The 20360-nt window shown below is 54.1% G+C and overlaps 1 protein-coding gene across 1 annotated transcript in view; it reads right to left on the bottom strand.

The window, feature by feature from the left end:
- LOC116837372 (L-gulonolactone oxidase) overlaps positions 1-20360 on the bottom strand; it is a 45307-nt gene that overhangs the window by 1966 nt on the left and 22981 nt on the right. The window contains exons 7-10 of the mRNA XM_075063499.1: positions 14969-15076; positions 14307-14383; positions 3635-3784; positions 714-878 (exon numbers count right to left, since the gene is read on the bottom strand). Of these exons, the coding sequence (XP_074919600.1) occupies positions 714-878; positions 3635-3784; positions 14307-14383; positions 14969-15076 (500 nt within the window). The remainder of the gene's footprint in view (positions 1-713; positions 879-3634; positions 3785-14306; positions 14384-14968; positions 15077-20360) is intronic.

Raw genomic sequence — 20360 nt, 5'->3', positions numbered from 1 at the left:
AAGCCTGGGTTAAAACTGAGCCAAGGGCACCTGGGGTGAATGGCAGGAAAAGCTTCCCAGGAGGGAGATGGATGGATCTCTGCTGTACAGTGGCCCCCAGGGAAAGGGCTGGAGACCCATCGCTTGGGACATTTAACATCAGACAGGACAGAGCCCCAGGGAACAGGCTGAGGACCATTTTCGGGTCTGTGTTTGTCCAGCACAATGGGGTCCTGGTCCAGGATTGGGCCCCTAGACATCCCCACAATACGAACAATTAAAAACAAGTAATGATAAGAATTCCCAGTGGAACAGAACCTGACAGCTCTTTTAATCTCGTGTTCAGGATCAAACCAACCAGCTGGGAGTAAATAATCAACTCAACCCTTAAAATCTCTATGAACCAGCCCGTGTTGTAATCCCTATGTGACATGTGGGAAAACTGAGGCACAGGGAGGGGACTTGACTGGCCCAAGGTCCCATAGCTGGGAACATACGTCAGGACTCTCAAGCCACTGGACAGTTTTTCTGCCCCTGTGCAGCAGGGGAAGAGAACTCTGGGGTCGCCGCCCACCAACTCCAAGCGGAGCACGAGCAGTGAGATCTGGATCGGCCGAGCCGTTGACGTCTGGTAACATCAGCATCCAATGTCCAGGTTAACTCTGGCTTGTGCAGCAGCCCCCGGCCCTGCCAGAGCCAGAGCCCCGTTCCTCCCAGCCCAGCCCCCGCTTTACCTGTACATGATGATGTTCATGTAGCAGCTGTCTCTCTGGAAACAGGGACTCAGCAAGATGTCGTCTCCCCGAGCAAAGCGCACCTCCACTGGGTAGTGTGCCACCACTTTGGGGTTGTTCTCCAGCACAGCCTTCAGCTCCAGCAGGGCCTCCTTCGTCTTCTCGCTGTCCAGGCGCAAACCGCCCCAGAGCGCACGTTAGCACTAGAGCCACCATCTCGCTGCTGGGCCTCAAACCGCCCTTCCCCACAGCGGGGCGAGTTCTGAGCCTGACCACATCTGCCCCTAGCGCTGGAAGGGCAGGGGCTGCGGGTCAGGACTGAGGGGCACCAGCAGAGCTGTGTGGGGTACCCAGAGCTGGGATAGCAGGGGGGGCACTGGCAGAGCTGTGGGTGGGAACCCAGGACTGGGATAGCAGGGGGTTATGGGTCAGGAGTGAGGGGTATTGGCAGAGGTGTGGGGGTGGGAGCCCAGGGCTTGAATAGCAGGGGGCTGCGGGTCAGGATTGAGGGGCACTGGCAGAGCTGTGTGGGGTGCCCAGAGCTGGAATAGCAGGGGGGCACTGGCAGAGCTGTGGGTGGGAACCCAGGACTGGGATAGCAGGGGGATAAGGGTCAGGATTGAGGGGAAATGGCAGAGCTGTGGGTGGGAACCCAGGACTGGGATAGCAGGGGGCTGCGGGTCGGGATTGAGGGGCACTGGCAGAGCTGGGGGGAGCCCAGAGCTGGGATAGCAGGGAGCTGCGGGTTGGGATTGAGGGGCACCGGCAGAGCTGTGGGTGGGGTGCCCAGGGCTGAGATAGCAGGGGGCTGCATGTTGGGACTGAGGGGATCAGCAGAGCCGTGTGTGGGGTACCCAGGGCTGGGATAACAAGGGGCTGAGGGCTAGGATTGAGAGGCACCAGCAGCACTGTGTGTGGGGTGCCCAGTGCTGGGATAGCAGGGGGCTGTGGGTTGGGACTGAGGGGATCAGCAGAGCTGTGTGAGGGTACCTGGGGCTGGGATAACAAGCAGCTGTGGGTCGGGATTGAGGGGCACTGGCAGAGCTGGGGGGAGCCCAGTGCTGGGATAGCAGGGGGCTGAGGATCAGGATTATGGGGCATTGGCGGGGGGGAGGGGCAGGGCTGGAATAGCTGGGGGGCTGCGGGTTGGGGCTGCGGCACGCTGGCAGAGCTGGGGGGAGCAGGGCTGGAATAGCTGGAGGGCTGCAGCATGCTGGCAGAGCTGGGGGGAGCAGAGCTGGAATAGCTGGAGAGCTGCGGCACGGGGCTGCGGCACACTGGCAGAGCTGGGGGGAGCAGGACTGGAATAGCTGTGGGGCTGTGGCACACTGGCAGAGCTGGGGGGAGCAGGACTGGAATAGCTGGGAGGCTGCGGCACACTGGCAGAGCTGGGGGGAGCAGGGCTGGAATAGCTGGGGAGCTGTGCCACGCAGGTAGAGCTGGGGGGAACAGGGCTGGAATAGCTGGGGAGCTGTGCCACACTGGTAGAGCTGGGGGGAACAGGGCTGGAATAGCTGGGGGGCTGCGGCACACTGGCAGAGCTGGGGGGAGCAGGGCTGGAATAGCTGGGGAGCTGCGGCACGCTGGCAGAGCTGGGGGGAGCAGGCTGGAATAGCTGGAGGGCTGCGGCACGCTGGCAGAGCTGGCGGGAGCAGGGCTGCGGATAGCGGAGGGCTGCGGCACGCTGGCAGAGCTGGGGGGAGCAGGGCTGGGATAGCTGGAGGGCTGCGGCACGCTGGCAGAGCTGGGGGGAGCAGGGCTGGAATAGCTGGAGGGCTGCAGCACGCTGGCAGAGCTGGGGGGATCAGGGCTGGGATAGCTGGAGGGCTGCAGCACGCTGGCAGAGCTGAGGGGGGGAAGCTTTCACAGCTGCCTGCACCACACTTGGCTCTAGCTGGCATTAAAATCCCTCCTTTTTGTGAGTGATTTATTTATGGAGTCATTACCAAAGAGAAGATACTGCGAGCTAAGCTGGGACCAGAACCACCTTCCAACCTCTCGCCGCCAGCAGAGCTGGTCCCTGCAGGACGGCCCCTCAGGCTAACAGGGAAGCGATGCTGCTCTGAGTTTCTGTGCATGTGTTTGGAGAAATCCACCCCCCCCACACACACACTGGGGTTTAATCCTAGCGGCTGGGCCCTGCGTTTCAGCGCCTCGTCCCCGGTGTGCTCTGGAGAGGCGACGAATTCACCCTTCTGTGTCTGTTTGAGAAGAACATGCCAATGGAGGAACCAGATTGGGTCCCAGTGTGCCGGCGGCTGGGTTACCCACGTGGGGTGGGAATCTGCTGATTGGTCCCAAAGTAGAACAAAACCAGAGTGTGAAAGCAATAACCTGCTTCGAGGAGTAACCCAGGCCCACGCCCTCCAAGGGTATTAGGCACCTAACTCCCATTGGCCTCCGTGGGAGTTAAGCCACAGGGAGTTAGGATCTGGGCCTAAATTCTGTGGGTCTCTGCATCCCAGCGCTGCCCCCACATACCCCTAAGCCATACTGGGCTAACAACTTGCTCAGTCATGGGGGGAGAAGGGGGTATCTGCTGCCAGCATCACAGCACAGTGGTGCCCCGTAAGTCCTGGCCTGGGCCCAGCCATCCTGGAAGGGATTGCTGACTACCCCAGAGTCTGGGTGTCTCGCAAACCGCCAGCCTGGACATCCAGGTGCTCTGGGGGCACCCAGCAGTCACTGAGCAGATGGGTCAGTCCCTACCACTGGAAGGAGCTTATCCGAGCCTGTCTCCTGCCTCAGTGGGACTGGGAAGCAGGAAGGAAACAGGCACCGTGCAATCTCTGCTCTCACGCTAGCCTACACACGCAGGACTGGGCCATGAACGGGTGCAGAGCTGCATTGCACGGCCAGCAGTCCCCGTACAGCCCCTTGCACAGTCTGGGTGTGCTGGGGGGTTCCGCAGAGCCGCTTACATGGGGATAGCCCAGTCCTGGACATGCTGTCTGAAGCGGCACTCGTAGTTGAAGATCTTGTAGCTGAGGTCGACGTGCTCCACCTTGCCCTTGAAGAGGAGCCAGAAGAAGAAGCGATTGATCCAACACACCAGGCCGGGCAGGAACGTGCTGCAGGGGAGAAAGAGAGAGATCAGGGCTGGGGCAGAACCACGGAGAGCATGTGTCAGGTCCGCAGCTGACGAGGGGCCAGGGCTCCCCAAAGAGGTGAGTGGATCTGACTGCCAAGCCAGCCCTTCAGTATCTCCCAATGGGAGGCACCACTCGACCCGCTGCCCCCTGAGGTTGTAAGGAGGGCAAGGGGTTATCTGGGTCTCCTTTAGGAGACAAAGGGAGGCCAGGGCTGTCTCAGGGGACCTGCAGGCCAATTGGGGCGGTAGGAAGGAGGTTGAGCTGCCTCTAGTGCACTGTTCAGTCATTGCCGTCACACCTAAAGCCTGAGGGCTCCACCCCCTTGCACCCCAGCAGAGACGTCAGCCTCAGAGCACTGCTGGGAGCCAGAGAGGCCAAAGCTCGCTCGGACACACCGCCTCCCTTAGAATCAGGGCAATGCCACCACATGCCCCCTTACTGGCCAAAACCCCACACGTCACGTCACTGCACCACAGAGCACAGGCAGACAGTGCCGGGGCTTGACATCACCCTACATCATGCTGAAAACGCTGTTCCATGCCCTTCGCATTACTTACATAATCATTTTTTAGAAGCACTGCAGGGCAGAGGTTATTTCTTTACAGGGTGGGGCTTTGCAAACTTCTGCTTCTCAGTCCCCTCAAGCTCTGGTTCTTATATTAACAATCCCCCAATACTGGGGTTTGAACTTGAGACCTTTAGATTCAGATTACAGACCTGCTACCTAGGGTGCTAAAGGAGCAACTCCGTGAGCTTGCTCTGTCACAACATGCTGGCCTCAGCGTTTCTGCAGGTCTTCCAGACAGGCTGCAGTGACAGTGCCCTAGAGGGTTCCTAATCCCCCGGTACCTACAAAGGAGATTTCACAGAGTAGGGCTCTTTTAATCTAGTCAAAGGTAGATCAAGGCAGAATGGCTGGGAACTGAAGCGAGATAAAGTCAGGCTAGAAATAGGATGCACAGGATTAACTGCAAGGGTAATTAAACACTGGGGCAGCTCACCCAGGGACATGGTGGATTCTCCATCTCACAGTGTCTTTAAGTCAGGCCTGGGTGTCTCTTGCTAACAGATCTGCTCTAGCTCAGCCAGAACAGAGCAAAAACTCATTTCTATGCAGACTCCGAACACTCCTCTGCCATAAACCACTTCCCTCCATCTCCAGTGTGTAGCACTTACATCTGATTGGTTTTGATCTCAAGCTCCTTGCAACAGGGACTGCCTGAAGCTGCAGCTACCAGGGGAGTTTGGGGCTGTTGCCATGTGATGTATGCTGGCTACTTGGCGGTAACATCAAGACTAGAACTCAGATCCTCCTGCTCCTAAAGCATAACCCCTCTTGCCCGGCTAAGCTGTGGGAGAATCCCCCTCAGCGGTACAGAGTCACTGACACACACCACTGAGTGTTTTTGTTTTTAACAATAGTCCCAGGGCTTTCTGCACCTCTGGAAATGGATGTGCAGGGATGTAGCAAGGAAGTAAGGGAAGGTTCCCCCTTGCTCTGACAATGGGTGTCTGGAGAGTTTATTATCGCCTAGTGGTGATTTTATATCATGTTACACTTTCCATCCTTGCCAGGTCAGTCCCAGCCATCCTCCCTCCCCTGAATTCAACCATCATCTTTCTGGCCCTCACGTTCCCAGCTCCCTGCAGGGTGGGGACTGGCTCCAGCCAGTGGGACTCAAACCTCCTCAAAGCAGGGGGCACATGGTCGTAGGAAGTGTCCTCTTCCCATTTGCCCTCCCCATGGCCCCACCCTTATCCTGGAAGAGCGTGACAGCAAAAGAGTCACATTAAGAAGTGAAGGAGCAGCTGGAAAGGAGGAGCAGAAGCCGCCAGCACCATGCTGCCAGCCAGCAAACGTCTTATGGGCAACCGTTTGGAATCCCCTAGTTTACACAGAACGTTGTTGATTCCTGGCTATTTAAAGGGACTGTGCCACCAGTTTATAACAATACTGAGCATGTATATGATGCTTTAGATCATCAAAAAAAAGACAGTTACTCACCGTTGTAACTGTTGTTCTTCAAGATGTGTTGCTCATATCCATTCCAATTAGGTGTGTGCGCGCCGAGTGCACGCTCATCGGAAGATTTTTACCCTAGCAACACCCAGCGGGTCGGCTGGGCGCCCCCTGGCGTGGCGCCGCTATGGCACCGAATATATACCCCTGCCGACCCGTCCACTCCGCAGTTCCTTCTTGCCGGCTACTCTGACAGTAGGGAAGGAAGGCGGGTGTGGAATGGATATGAGCAACACATCTCGAAGAACAACAGTTACAACGGTGAGTAACCGTCTTTTCTTCTTCGAGTGCTTGCTCATATCCATTCCAATTAGGTGAATCCCAAGCCTTACCTAGGCGGTGGGGTCAGAGTGAGAAACTGCAGAGTGCAAGACTGCCAAGCCAAAGGCTGCATCGTCTCTGGATTGTTGTACCAGGGCATAATGGGAAGTCTAAACGTGCTGTACCCGACAGACCATGTACCCTCGACATATCTCCTGGATAGGCACTTGAGCTAGAAGGCGGCCGACGAGCCTGGCTCTAGTCGAATGTGCGGTAACGTGGCCCGGAGGCGTGAGCAAGTCATAGCAGCCCGATGCATGCGCACCAGACGACAATCCTCTGGGAAGAGACGGGTCTTCTTTCATCGGTCCGCCACCGCAAACAAAGAGTTGGGGCGTTTATTGAAAGGACTCCGTCGGTCAATATAGAAGGCCAGCGCCCTACGGACGTCCAGCGAGTGCAACTGTTGGTCCCTCACTGATCGCGGGGCTTGGGAAGAAGACCGAAGGAATATGTCCTGGTTAAGGTGAAAAGACAAACCCACCTGGGAGAACGCAGGATGCGGCATAGCTGCACCTTGGTCCTTGGTGAACATCGTGTAGAACGGTCCACCATTAGAGCCCGAAGCTCCGAGACTCTCCTAGCCGATGTAAATATGGCTACAAGGACGCCGTTTTCCACGATAATATAGGAGGAGCAGGTCGCCAAAGGCTCGAACGGGTGGCCCGTAAGTCTTGCAAACACCAATTGAGGTCCCAGGCAGGGGCGGGGATGCACGCAGGGGAAAAAGGCGTTCCAACCCCTTGAGGAACCTCAAGACCATAGGGTGGAAAACGGAGTAAGCGCCTTCCCGGGGTGGAAGATAGAGATAGCCGCTAGTGTACTCGCAAAGATGATAACGCGAGGCCTGCTGCTTGAGATGCAAGAGGTAATCTATGTATCGCGGGGATAGGAACCCGGTAGGTGCTGCATTTCTGCCCTGACACCCAGGCAAGAGAACTGTTCCACTTGGCCAAGTATGTAGCTCAAGTGGAGGGTTCTGCCTGCCCAGGAGTCACCTCCTGCACCGGGGTAGAGCAGCGCAACTCCGCTTGAGTTAACCAAGCAGGATCCGCGTAAGATGGAGGGTTGCAGCGTCGGGTGGAGAAGCCTGCCGTGGTCCCGTGTTTATCAGGTCCTGATAGAGGGCAGGGTGATCGGGTGGCTATCGGGTGGTCGGCAACGTGGTGTACCAGTGTTGCCGGGGCACGCGGGGGTGATGAGAATCGAATGAGCCCTGTCCTGCGAAGTTTCACGAGAACTTGTGCACCAACGGAAAGGGTGGGAAGGCGTAAAGCAGTGTGTTCGACCAAGACATTAGGAAGCGTCAGATATCGAGCCTGGGCGAGGCCCTGGAAGGAGCAGAACCTCTGACACTTCCGGCTGCTGCGGGAGGGCGAAAGGTCTATGCGGGGAAGCCCCACGTCTGAATCAAAATGACGTCGTCCACACGAAGTGACCACCGTGGCGAGAAACGACCTGCTGAGCTGGTCTGCTAGAGTGTTCTGGACTTCCGGAAGGAAGGAGTGCCACTAGTCTATAGAGTGCCTATAAAAATTCCACAGTTGGATCGCCTCCTGACAGAGGGGAGAGAACGAGTCCCTCCCTGCTTGTTATGAGTGCGCTCGCGGTGGTGTTGTCCATGAGCACTAGAACGCGACGGCTGGCAGATGAACGGAGAGCCTGGCAGGCTCAAGGCGGACGGCGCTGTAGCTCCCGAACGTTTATGTGCAACGTCAGCTCCTGGGAGACCAGAGGCCTTGCGGTGCGACGAGGCCTAGTGAGCTCCCACCAAGAGACAATCGCGTCTGTTCTATAGGATACACGACGGCTGTCTCCGGGTGGAAACGCATCCCTCCGGCACAACCAGGGAAGGTGTCGCAGCCCCAATGAGGATGCCTAAGGCCATGGCGACATTAAGACATTCAAAGCGCTGCCCAAGGCAGTCGGCTGCGCGCTGAGCGCTGCCGCGCGCAGCTGCTGAAGGTGTGACGTATCAACGCCGCACGCGCCTGGGAGACGCTGCTTGCTAACAACATCCCTGTATGCGGGTCGTAAGCGTCGCAATGCGCTGAGCCGCTTTCCACACGCGCTGCCCGCCGCTAATTACACGAACTTTAACAGCGGCGGCATCTTGCAGCGCTCAGGGGGGTGTTTTTTCACACCCCAGTTGCAGCGCTGTAAAGTGCCAGTGTAGCCATGGCCTAAGACACTCTGAGGAACCGTGGCGACCATGTCTATGGCATCCCTGTGTGGGCGGTAAATGGAGGCCAGCCAGACTTGAAGGAGACGAAGGCGAAGTTTGGCGTGCTTGGTCACGAAAGTGCACGCAGCCATATGGCCAAGGAGGCTGAGGCAGGTATGGGCCGAGGTCGTCAGGAAGGACTGAAGGCTTTCTATGGCAGCGACTATTGACCGAAACCGGGATAGCGGGAGGTAGGCTGTTGCGAGCATGGAGTCTAGAACGGTTCCAATGAATTTGATTCTTTGAGTGGGCACTAGAGTGGACTTGCCTATATTGACCATGAGGCCCAATTGCTCGAATAGGTCCATGGTGATGGCAACATGTCTGGAGACCTGAGCCTCGGAGGTCCCGCGGATGAGCCAGTCGTCTAGGTAGGGGAAAACGCGGATGCGCCGATGACGGAGGGAAGCAGCCACCACAGCCATACACTTCGTGAAGACGTGTGGGGCAGTGGAGAGGTCGAACGGGAGGACCGTAAATTGGTAGTGTCGATGATGTACCATAAACCGCAGGTACCGTCTGTGCGGAGGGTAAATGGAGATATGAAAGTATACATCCTTCATGTTGAGAGCAGCGTACCAGTCTCCCGGATCCAGGGATGGGATGATGGTCCCCAGGGACACCATGTGGAACTTCAACTTCTTTACGAAGGCGTTGAGACTGCAGAGGTCCAGGATGGGTCGGAGACCTCCTTTTGCCTTGGGGATTAAGAAGTATCGGGAGTAAAACCCCTTGCCCCTGAACTCCTCCGGCACCTCCTCTATAGCTCCGATTTCGAGGAGCATGCGAATCTCCTGTGAGAGGAGTTGCTCGTGAGAGGGGTCCCTGAAGAGGGACGGGGAGGGGGGGTGGGAGGAAGGGGACGAAATAAACTGGAGGTGGTATCCAAACTCCACCGTGCGGAGGACCCAACGGTCTGATGTCAATTGGGCCCACGCAGGGAGGAGGGAGGAAAGAGGATTGGAAAAGTGGAGAGGATTCCGGGAAAAGACTGGTGCTTTGCTCTCGGGCGCACCTTCAAAAGTTTTGCTTTGGTCCCGCTGATGGTTTGGCGGGACCATTATTTTGGCCTCCTTGAGAGCCCGACTGCCATCTGCGGTTCCCGCGACCCCCCCTCCTACTAAAGTCTTGTCGAGGTCAGGGCAGGGGGTAAGGGCGCTGCGGTTGGGCCCGGAAGGACCTGCGTTGGGTCTGCGGGGTATGTATCCCAAGGGAACGCATGATAATACGATTGTCTTTTAGACTCTGGAGTCTAGGGTCCGTTTTCTCTGAGAAAAGGCCCTGGCCCTCGAATGGAAGGTCCTGAATAGTATGTTGCAGCTTGGGGGGTAGACCGAGACCTGCAACCACGATATTCTCCGCATTGTAATCCCGGACGCTACGGTTCTAGCCGCTGAGTCAGCAGCGTCGAGAGAGGCCTGTAGGGAAGTCTGAGCTACTTTCTTCCCTTCCGCCAGGAGGCCGTGAAATTCTGGCCGGGAGTCCTGTGGGATCAGTTCAGTGAAATTACCCATCGACTGCCAGGTATTATAATTGTACCTGCTGAGGAGGGCCTGCTGGTTAGCAACCCGCAGTTGAAGGCCCCCGGCGGAGTAGACCTTACGCCCCAGCAGATCCATCCGTCTAGCCTCCCGCGATTTTGGGGCAGGGGCTTGTTGGCCATGATGCTCTCTCTCATTTACAGATTGCACGACCAGAGAGCACGGAGGAGGGTGGGTATAGAGATATTCATACCCTTTAGAGGGTACCATATATTTTCTTTCCACACCTCTGGCCGTAGAGGGATAGATGCTGGAGACTGCCAAATAGTGTCTGCTTTGGCTTGGATGGATCGATATGACATGCAGGCCACGCGAGTCGGGCATTGCGGATAATATGTCTACGACCCGGGTCCTCCCACCTCCGGAACCTCCTTCTCACCGGTCAGGATTTGATATTTAACGCAACTCGCCGGAGAGATCCTGGTGGGATGGGGTCGATCGGGGGTGGGCCCGATGCTGTTGTACCGGCTCCGCCTCATCTGCAGGGACAACGATGACAGGCCCAGTATGAGGGCTTCGTGCTTTTGGGGTCCTGTTCCGGGGAGGATCGGAGTCCAGAGGACCTGAGGGTCCATGTGTCAAGTCAACCACGTATTCTGCGGAGGAGGATGCTAATAGTGCCTCCATGCCCCGATGTTGTGAGGGGCGGACCGCGTTGTAACTCGTGGGTTCACCTGGGCTGGTGATATGCCCAGGGCATCCAGAATACACATGTGGAGCTTTGTTCCGTGCTGGGCCTCTGGGAGGACGCATCTTCATTAAAGCACAAGTCCAATTCTAACCTTATGCGTCCAAAATGTGGGTGCCTGCCATTTGAAACCTCCAAGCTTATTTACCAGCTTAGATCGATAGCGCTGGCCACCAGCCAGGAATTCCAGTGCCTGGGCTCACTTCTGTCTCCCAAAACCTTCCCTGGGACCCTAAGACTCAGTGCCCTGGGTTTTACAACAATAGGGAAAATAACCCCCTTCACTAAACATAGCTAAGGGTTATAGTTTCTTGTACCTTAAGGGTTAAAAAGGGAACAAACACCTGGACCAGAGTGACAATCATGGAATACCGGATTTTTCAAGTGAGTGAGGAATTCTGGGTTTTGGTTTTGTTTGCCTGTTTGTTTCTTCGGCTAATGAGAGAGAGTTTTCTTTCTATCCTCCAAGCTTCTTTCCTACCCCTTCTGTTACCCAAAGTGTTGAGTACCAAAGGAAAAAGCACAGGGTTTATATTGTATTTTGTATTTACATGTGTGTTATATCTCTGGAATTTTCAAATGGACACTTTTTGAATCGAGACTGTTTATTGATATTTTCTTTAAGAATAGCCCTGTAATGTTCATCTTGTGCAGATTATATGTTCTATGTCTTCTTTTCGCTTATTTATTAAAGCTTTCTTTTTTAAAACTGCTTGGTTGTTCTCTGGGTTAAGGTAAGGAACGAAGGGGTGAGAAACTCTCTTTGTGTTATGCTTTGACTAGGTTTGAATGCAGTTAGCCTTCGGGGGGAGGCTTAAAATGCCCGCTCTGTTTTTGCATTCAAGGCAGTTTTAAGTTACAGTATCGCGCCAGGATAACCCAGGGAGACAGCTGGGGATGATGGATAAAGAGGACGACACAACAGGAGCGAGCGTTGTGTCCTTTGCGTTGGGTACTCAAGTCTCCTGACAGTCCTTGATGTGGTTCTCTCCAGAGAAGGTTTGGGGAGACCAGAAGGGGGCCATAAACCCTGGAACATTTGGATGTAGGCCAGGCGACGATCAGGTCCAAGCTGGTGAATATAAGTTTGGGGAGTTTTCATGTAAGCACCAGATTTTGGACGCTAAGGTCCAGATTTGGAGAGAGATGGTCTTACTTACACCCCCTCCCGTGATGACCTGGAACGATCACCCTGTTTCAAGTCCTTGAACGCAAACCAGAGAGATCAGGTTTCTCACCCTCACTCAGAGTCCCTGCAAATGCAAGTTTGAGTAACTCGTAACACAAAGAGACTTTTCTCTTCCCCCCATCTTCTTCCTCCCACCAATTCCCTGGTGAGCTGCAGACTCAATCCCCTTGAGCCCCAACTAGGAAAAAATCCAACAGGTCTTAAAGAGAAAGCTTTATATAAAAAGAAAGAAAAAGACATAAAAATGGTCTCTGCATCAAGGTGAGAATATACAGGGTTATTGGCTTAAAAGAAAAAAATGAACAAACAGCCTTATCAAAAAAGAAATACAATTTAAAACATTCCAGCAAACTACACACATGTAAATACAAAAACAATATAAGCCTATTGTCTTTCTATCTTTGTACTTACAACTTGGAAACAGAAGATCAGAAAGCCTGGAGATAGAGAGATCACTCTCAGAGCTGAGAGAGCAACAGAGACGAGACAAAGAACACACACCCAAAAACTTCCCTCCCTTGAGATTTGAAAAATCTTGTTTCCTGATTGGTCCTCTGGTGAGATGTTTGGTTCCCTTTGTTAACCCTTTACAGGTAAAAGAAACATTAACCCTTAGCTATCTGTTTATGACAGCGTCTCTGTGGGTCCAAATCCCCATAGACAGCATTGTCATCATGGGAAGACCCCGATGGGTGTCGTGATGGCCATGGTGGAACCGAGAGTCCGTGAGAGGGACCCCTGTGAGCCGGGTACAGGACATCGTGCTGCACCGGAGAACGATACCGGGAGTTTTACAGGTGCCGAGAGGGAGACCGGGACTTGCGACCAGCACGGTGCCGGGAGGTTGACCGGGATCGAGAAGGTCGGTGGTAAGAGCAACTGCGGTGGGAGCAGTGCCGGGAGCTGGACCACCGTGCAGAGTATCTGTCCGGAGATCGAGACCTGGAGCGGTGCCGCGAGTACGACTGGTACCGAAAAGGGGATCGGTACCGGGACTGCGAGCGGCGCCTGGATCTGGACTGGCAATGAGAACGGGAACGGTGCCGGGATCTCGATCTTGAACGGTGCCTGCCAGCAGCTTCGGTGGAGGGTGGCCTGACCAGAGCAGGCTTTCCCACTGACGTAAGAACCCGTACCGGCGGTGCTGGGGGTTGAGGCAGGGTGGGCTCTGTCAGAACAATAAGTTCCCTCGCCGTCGAGAAGGTCTCTGGCGTAGTGGGAACGAGAAGCTCAACCGAGGCATGTGCCAGGAAGCTGTTGCGCACCGGACTCAACGGCTCTTGCGTGGCCGGAATCAACGGTGCCGATGCTGCCGGTGCCGTGGCAGGTGTTGGTGCAGGGCGACTCGGCTGTGGTTGGTGCTCAGACCGCGGTGGAAGAGTTGTAGCCGCGGGAGCTTTAGCCTGCTTGGCCCGCGGGGAGAGGGAGCAGTGCCGGGCTGCCTTCTGTGCCGGAGACGGCTGGTGCCGGGGTGTTCTGACGGTGCCGGCGTTCTCCGGTGCCGATGAAGCACTCCTCCCCGGCGCGGGCTGCGCGGCACTCGGTGCCGAGGCTGGAGGAGCGAGGGCCGCCTCCATTAGGAACTGTTTTAAACGAGAGTCTCGCTCCTTTTTTGTCCGCGGTTTGAATGATTTACAAATGCGGCACTTATCAGTCAAATGAGATTCCCCCAGACACTTTAGGCAGTGGTCGTGGGGGTCTCCCATTGGCATCGGCCGGCGGCAGGCCGAGCACTGCTTGAAGCCCGGTGAGCCTGGCATGGGCCCAGGCCCGGGGAGAGGGGAAGGGCTAATCCCCAACCCTCTAAACTATATACACTAAATACGTTAACAAAACTAATTACAACTATAAAACTATATACGCAGTAAGTACAAGAACAGGTGAAGAGCTAGGTAAGTGGAGAAATGCTAAGCCGCGCTCCACTGTTCCAACGACCGACACGGGCAGTAAGAAGGAACTGAGGAGCGGACGGGTCGGCAGGGGTATATATTCAGTGCCATAGCGGCGCCACGCCAGGGGGCGCCCAGCCGACCCGCCGGGTGTTGCTAGGGTAAAAATCTTCCGACGAGCGTGCACGCGGCACGCGCACACCTAATTGGAATGGATATGAGCAAGCACTCGAAGAACTAATCCTCACAACCCTCTGTGTCCCAAACCCAGCCACTACCCTCATTTCACAGTTGGGGAAACTGAGGCACAAAAAGTTTATGTGTGTGTGTGGGGGCGGGGGTGATTTCTGAGGTCAGCAGCAGAGCCAGGACTAAAACCCAGGCAGTTTCAGACTCTAAGTCAGGTTCCTTCAACCCCAGATCAGGTGCCCTGACCTAATTCAGGTGGAACAGCTGGTTGCCTCTTCTCCTAGTACTAGATTTATTCTGTGGATGCAGGGAACAAACAATAAAACGTATATATCCTAAGCAGCCTGGCGTGCTGCATCAGCATATCCCCAAGTGGACTGCTTAACAGCCATACCCACAACAGGAGGCCACACCAAAACGCTACAAGAATCCATCCCTACCTGATCCAGAGCAGAAACTCCAGCAGATAGTATCCAACGGCATACTCCCAAAACCAGCTGGCAGAGGACGAAGGAGGCTGAAAGGTATCACAGGAAGGCTCTGATCAGAGATTTCCCCAGCAGGAGGAGACTGGCAGGCCTTTGTTTCTCTCTCCAGGACATTCACACTGACGGCAGACAGCGTAAAATGGACGCTAGGGAACGAAGGTGGCAAAACGGAACTGCCCCCGCTCAAATCTGGCCAGGAATTAGGGGGTCATACTCTTGTTCAAGGCATCATGGGGTCTTGGGTACAAGTGACTTGGGATTCAGTCACCCCTCTCGGCCATAGGAGGGCACCCTGGGAGCACAGCACCCCCAATGGGAGCAGCTTGGAATGCCACTGACTCATCACCCCATTTCTTCAAGGACATTGGGAGACTCCAACCCAAGCGTTGGCCAGGAAGGGCCCTCTTCATTTGTCAAAGGGGAGGAGATCCCAGCCCCAGGAGAGGAGACTAGCAGAAGGCCCTCAGCCTGGCTGTCCCACTGGCATGGTGGTTTCCTCAATGCCGGGGCCTGGCATTGTATCTCAAATGGTGCCTGATCTGGTTTTTCATTGCTGCCAGTGTGTGTGTCCATCCTCGCCCCACCCTGGGCAGGGTGGAAGGGCTGGGCTGTACCTTGTTGGTATGATCCTGATAGATGACGCTGACATTCTCGCTGTGGGGGAACCACAGGAAGCGGAAATATTCCGATCGCCGCAGGTGGCTGTCGAGGTTGTCGAGCACCTGCATGGGGTAGAAAAAGAATGCAGTGAATGGGCAGGAGGCAGTGATGGGATCCCACCCGAAGGAAGTGGGTTTCCTCCTCATTGCACAGATCTGAAAGCGGTGGGATTAGGGTCACACAGGGAGTTTGGCAGAGTGGGGGCTTGAGGCCAGATCTCAGGCTCAGAGGCTGAACTCCTTTCTCTACCCAGGCTGGGTAACAATAGGAGCACCACAGTCCCCGAGGCCTTTTGAAGTGTTACTTTGTTGCATCCAACCCCTTCTCCACTGAAAACTCACAGCAGTACCAGTTGTGCTGTCCCCAAAGGAACAGTGCACCCCAGCTTCCCTGATTCAACTCAGGACCAGCTCACCAAGAGCACCACAGCACTTAGATAAACTGATAGTGAACAGAAACACAAGTTTATTATCAAAGGCTAAGAATTAAGGGACAGTGAGTAATGATCATGGGAACAGAAGAGTTATATGATCCTTTCCCCTCTGACACTCTGGAGATCAGCTCTCAAGCACCAAGGAGTTTGGAGAGTGGCCTGGCAGGCGTTTCCAAGAACTGCATGGAGCCCATCCACTACTGTTTGTACGCTCTTTGAGGGCAGAGACAGTTTTGTGCCCCTGATCCTCTGGCACGACTGCAACACCAGTAAGTGCACTGCCTGTAATTCACTCTCACTCTGGTTTCCCCCTCTGTGTTACTTAACCAGACTCACAGCACGTCTAGACAAACTGGTGGTAAAAATGCCCACGCCCCAGCTGCACTGGTGCCTAGATTATAAGCCACTAGGGAATTCACGATAACAGCTTCCATTGAATTCAGACACTTGGCTCCAAAAATTCCAGGTCTCTTCAACGTACGCTAAAGGAGAATCTCCAGTTGTTGGTTATAGTCTGAGGTCTATGGCACACAGTCGAGCAGTTCCGATTGCATCCCGTAGAGGGCAGTGGCACATTAGCTGATATGTTAGAGGCAGCAGACAGCCAAGAGCTGCTTCACTGGCCCTGGGGAACCGCTCTCTGATGGTGGGTATCTTGTCCTGAAGCTCAGAGCTCAGCACTTGGGATAGATCAGGGGCCTGGCAGTTGGGGGGTGAGGTTGGGGAAGCCAAATGCAAGGGCACTTTGTGATGGAGATAATAACTATATTAAATAACAGCTCTGCTCTGCCCACCAGACCCACGCCCTGGGGAGCTCAGAGCCCCCAACAGGGTGCCTGTGATCAGAGCAAAGGCTAGTGTGGTCTGCAGCCGCCTGGCCATGGGGCTACAGGACAAGTCTGTGCAGCCAGGATGGACCAGACCATTGTTACAAGGGTCACCACGCAAAGGAACTTCTAGTCCCCTTTCCGTGGGAGCTGTGTGGGGGCGCTGTCGGGGGGCCTCGTGCTGTCTACACTGCGAGTCAGGTTGGTTTAGCTACATTGCTCAGGGGGGTGGTTTCTTCACCCCCCTGAGCGACATGGTTACACTGTCCTAATTTCCTCATGTAGACATAAGAACGGCCACACTGGGTCAGACCAAGGGTCCATCCAGCCCACTGTCCTGTCTGCTGACAGTGGCCAGTGCCAGGTGCCCCAGAGGGAGTGAACTTAACAGGCAATGATCAAGTGATCTCTCTCCTGCCATCCATCTCCACCCTCTGACAAACAGAGGCTAGGGACACCATTCCTTACCCATCCTGGCTAATAGCCATTGATGGACTTCACCACCATGAATTTATCCAGTTCTCTTTTAAACCCTGTTATAGTCCTAGCCTTCACAGCATCCTCAGGCAAGGAGTTCCACAAGTTGTCTGTGCGCTTGGTGAAGAACTTCCTTTTATGTGTTTAAACCTGCTGCCCATTAATTTCATTTGGTGACCCCTAGTTCTCATATTATGGGAACAACTAAATAACTTTTCCTTATTCACTTTCTCCACATCACTCATGATTTTATAAACCTCTATCATATCCCCCCTTAGTTTCCTTTTTTCCAAGCTGAAGAGTTCTAGCCTCTTTAATCCTTCCTCGTATGGGACCCTCTCCAAACCCCTAATCATTTTAGTTGCCCTTTTCTGAACCTTTTTTAGTGCCAGGATATCTTTTTTGAGATGAGGAGACCACATCTGTACACAGTATCCGAGATGTGGGCGTACCATGGATTTATATAAGGGCAATAAGATATTCTCCATCTTATTCTCTATCTCCTTTTTTAATGATTCCTAACTCCTGTTCGCTTTTTTGACTGCCGCTGCACACTGCGTGGACGTCTTCAAAGAACTATCCACAATGACACCAAGATCTCTTTCCTGATTAGTTGTAGCTAAATTAGCCCCCATCGTATTGTATGCATAGACCAGGCCTGAGTTCTCTGGTGTCTGATCAATAAGAGAATTGAGCCCACTGGTATCAATAGGTTATTCAAGTCACACACAAAGGGTGCATCTACACTGCATGGCAAACGAGGCTTGGAGGCTGGGTGTTTCCAAGCCTGCACTTCAACGTCCATACTTAGTAAACCTGGGTTACCAGCTGGTGGACCCAGGTCTCAGCCCTGCTACTGGGTCCCACACCCGAAAGTGACAGGGCTTGGAGCAGAATCTCATCCAGACGGGCTCTGACCCAACCCCCAGCAGGGTCCTAGGGTCTGAGTCGTGAGTATTTGCTGACCAGAGTCAGCCTGATTTGTGTGTGGACGGCAGGGGGCTTGGACTCAAACCAGAGAGGCAGGAGGCTGGACCAGGGAACGAGCAGGGGAAGCCAAGGCAGGGCACACTTCTGAGGACAGTGTGACTGGCCATGACCCCAGCAGCCCAGAGGCTGGGGAGGAGGGTGGGCAGGACGCCATGGGAGGTGTGGTGAGAGCAGCCACAGTGGAGCTGAGAGGGCCAAAGCTGATGGGAGAGGGCCAAGGGGGAAGAACATGAGGGGAGGGTTGTTGATGGCTCAGGGGGTGGGGAGGCAGGGCTGTGGTGACAGCTAAAGCAGTGAGCATGCTCAGCTGCCATGCTGTGGCAGGGTGTGTGGGGGAGACAGCTGGCTGCTATAGGGGGCTGCTGGGGTAGAGAGCTGCCTCCCCGCCCCCCCAAATGTCGGCACCTTCGGCCCTGCCAATAACAGGAGATGCATTTCCCCACGCGCCTGCAAATCCAGCTCCCCACCCATAAACTGCTCCTCAAGCCTGGGACCATCAGTGATCCCCATTGGCCAGGGCCATGGCCAGGGCCCTCAGATCCCATCTGACAGACAGCAGTACAACACTGCTCATCACCACCTACCACATCTGACAGGTCTCCCATCCAAGTACTGGCCAGGCCTAAAGCTACTTAGTTTCACACAGGTGGACAAGACTCGCTAGGTGCTGTGGGGGCCTTAACACCCAGGATCACATCCTCAGCTGGTGCAAATGGCCATGGTTCCCTTGATAGCAGAAGGGCTCTGCTGAATGGAGGTCCAGCTGGCATCAGCCCCGTGTGTGTGGCTGTTTGGCTGTGTGCTCTATCTCCGGGAGGTGCAGGGAGGCACTGCCTGTCTGCCAAGCAGCCCCCTCCCCCTGGGAGCACTCGTCTTAGCAGAGTAACGGAGCTGGGATGGAAAGTTGTGCACTGCCAATGTGCCCCACCCTGGGGGTGTAACCAATGGCCCACAGTGTCATCAGGGTAGCTGGGGCTAAAGAGAAACCTGAGGTCAGAGCACAACATGAGAAAGCAGGTGGGTCCAACCGAACCACGAATCATCTCCGAGCAGCCTCTGTATTCCTCTTAAAAGCATCTGCTCTCTTGCTATTCTTTTCCATCTCACTGGGTCAACCGACAGGAAGGCCCTGCGGGGCTCAGGAAATGGGGGAACTACAGGTCATGGGCAAAAAGCCCACAGGGTCGATATGGGTATTGATATTGATATGGTGATTTCCATCTTCACACACTCACTGATTAATCCTGAGAGCCTGGTGTTCTCCCCATTCCACAGACAGGGAATCTGAGGCAATGGGAAGTTATGTGACCTCAGCAAGATGAGGGAGAGTGTTTCTATCAAGACAGGGAGTTAGCCTGGGACTTGGGAGACCTGGATTCAATTCCTTGCTTTGCCACAGACTTTCTGAGACCGTAGGCACGTCCCTTGGGCCCAGATCTTCCAAGGCAGTTAGGCACTTAAATACCATTGGATAGCCCTGCCCTACCTCACAGGGAGGCTGTGAGCTGTTCAGATACGAATACCTCGTTCTTGCATAGATACTGATGCAGGCCATAGCCTAGCTCTTTGGGAATAGAGTGGGGCAAAAAGCAAATGCAGTTTTAGGTTGCATTAACAGGCATAACATGCAAGTCACGGGCGATGATAGTACCGCTCTACTTGGCGCTGATCAGGCCTCAGCCGGAGAGCTGTGTCCAGTTTTGGTCCCCAATGTATAGAAAGGATGGAGAGACACTGGAAAGGATCCAGAGACAAACAACAAAAATGATCCAAGGGGTGGAATGTAAACCATATGAGCAAAGGCTGAAGGAACTAGGTACATTCAGTTTGGAAAAGAGGAGATCAAGGGGGGACATCAACATTTTACATTCACATTATTCCCTTTATCAACCAAACTTGAAATCTCAAAAAAAAAAGAAACGATATCAACTTAGTTTGACAGACTCCATTTTCCATAAAGCCATGGTGATTGGCATTAATTACATTACCCTCCTTTAATTCTTTATTAACCGAGTCCCCTAACAGCCACTCCATTATCTTGCCCCGTGGGAATCAATGTTATAATGACAGCCTATAGTTACCCAGGTCATCTCCTGTTCACCCTGCTTAAATACTGGCAGATCTTTAGCTTTCTTCCAGTCTACTGGAACTGTCCCAGCAGTCCTGGACGTATTGAAATCAACTGTCTGTCCAGAGAGCTCCTCAGCCAGCTCTTTTACAACTCTTGCAAGTTATCTAGAGCTGCTGATTTAACAATCTCTAACTTCAGTAGCTGCTATATAACATCCTCCAAAGATACCAGTGGAATGGAAAGAGAATCACCACATGCTATGACTAAGGTTGTGAGTTTTTCGTGGAGGTCACAGATTCCCCCAGCATCTGCAACACGCTCAAGGTTTAGTCAGGGGTATAGTACAAGTCATGGACAGGTCACAGGCCGTGAATTTTTGTTTACGGCCCATGACCTGTCCGTGACTTTTTCTAAAAATACTCATGACTAAAATGTAGCCTTAGCTATGACAATATCATAATTTTTCCCCCAGATACAGAACAGAAATATTTACTGCCTTTTCTGTATTACTATTGATAATTATCCCATTTCCATCTATTAATGGCCTG

This window comes from Chelonoidis abingdonii, chromosome 3 (assembly GCF_003597395.2).
Source record: "Chelonoidis abingdonii isolate Lonesome George chromosome 3, CheloAbing_2.0, whole genome shotgun sequence".
Lineage (NCBI taxonomy): Eukaryota > Metazoa > Chordata > Testudines > Testudinidae > Chelonoidis > Chelonoidis abingdonii.
Note: the sequence above shows the minus strand (reverse complement) of the source record. Positions and strands in the feature narration are given on the sequence as shown.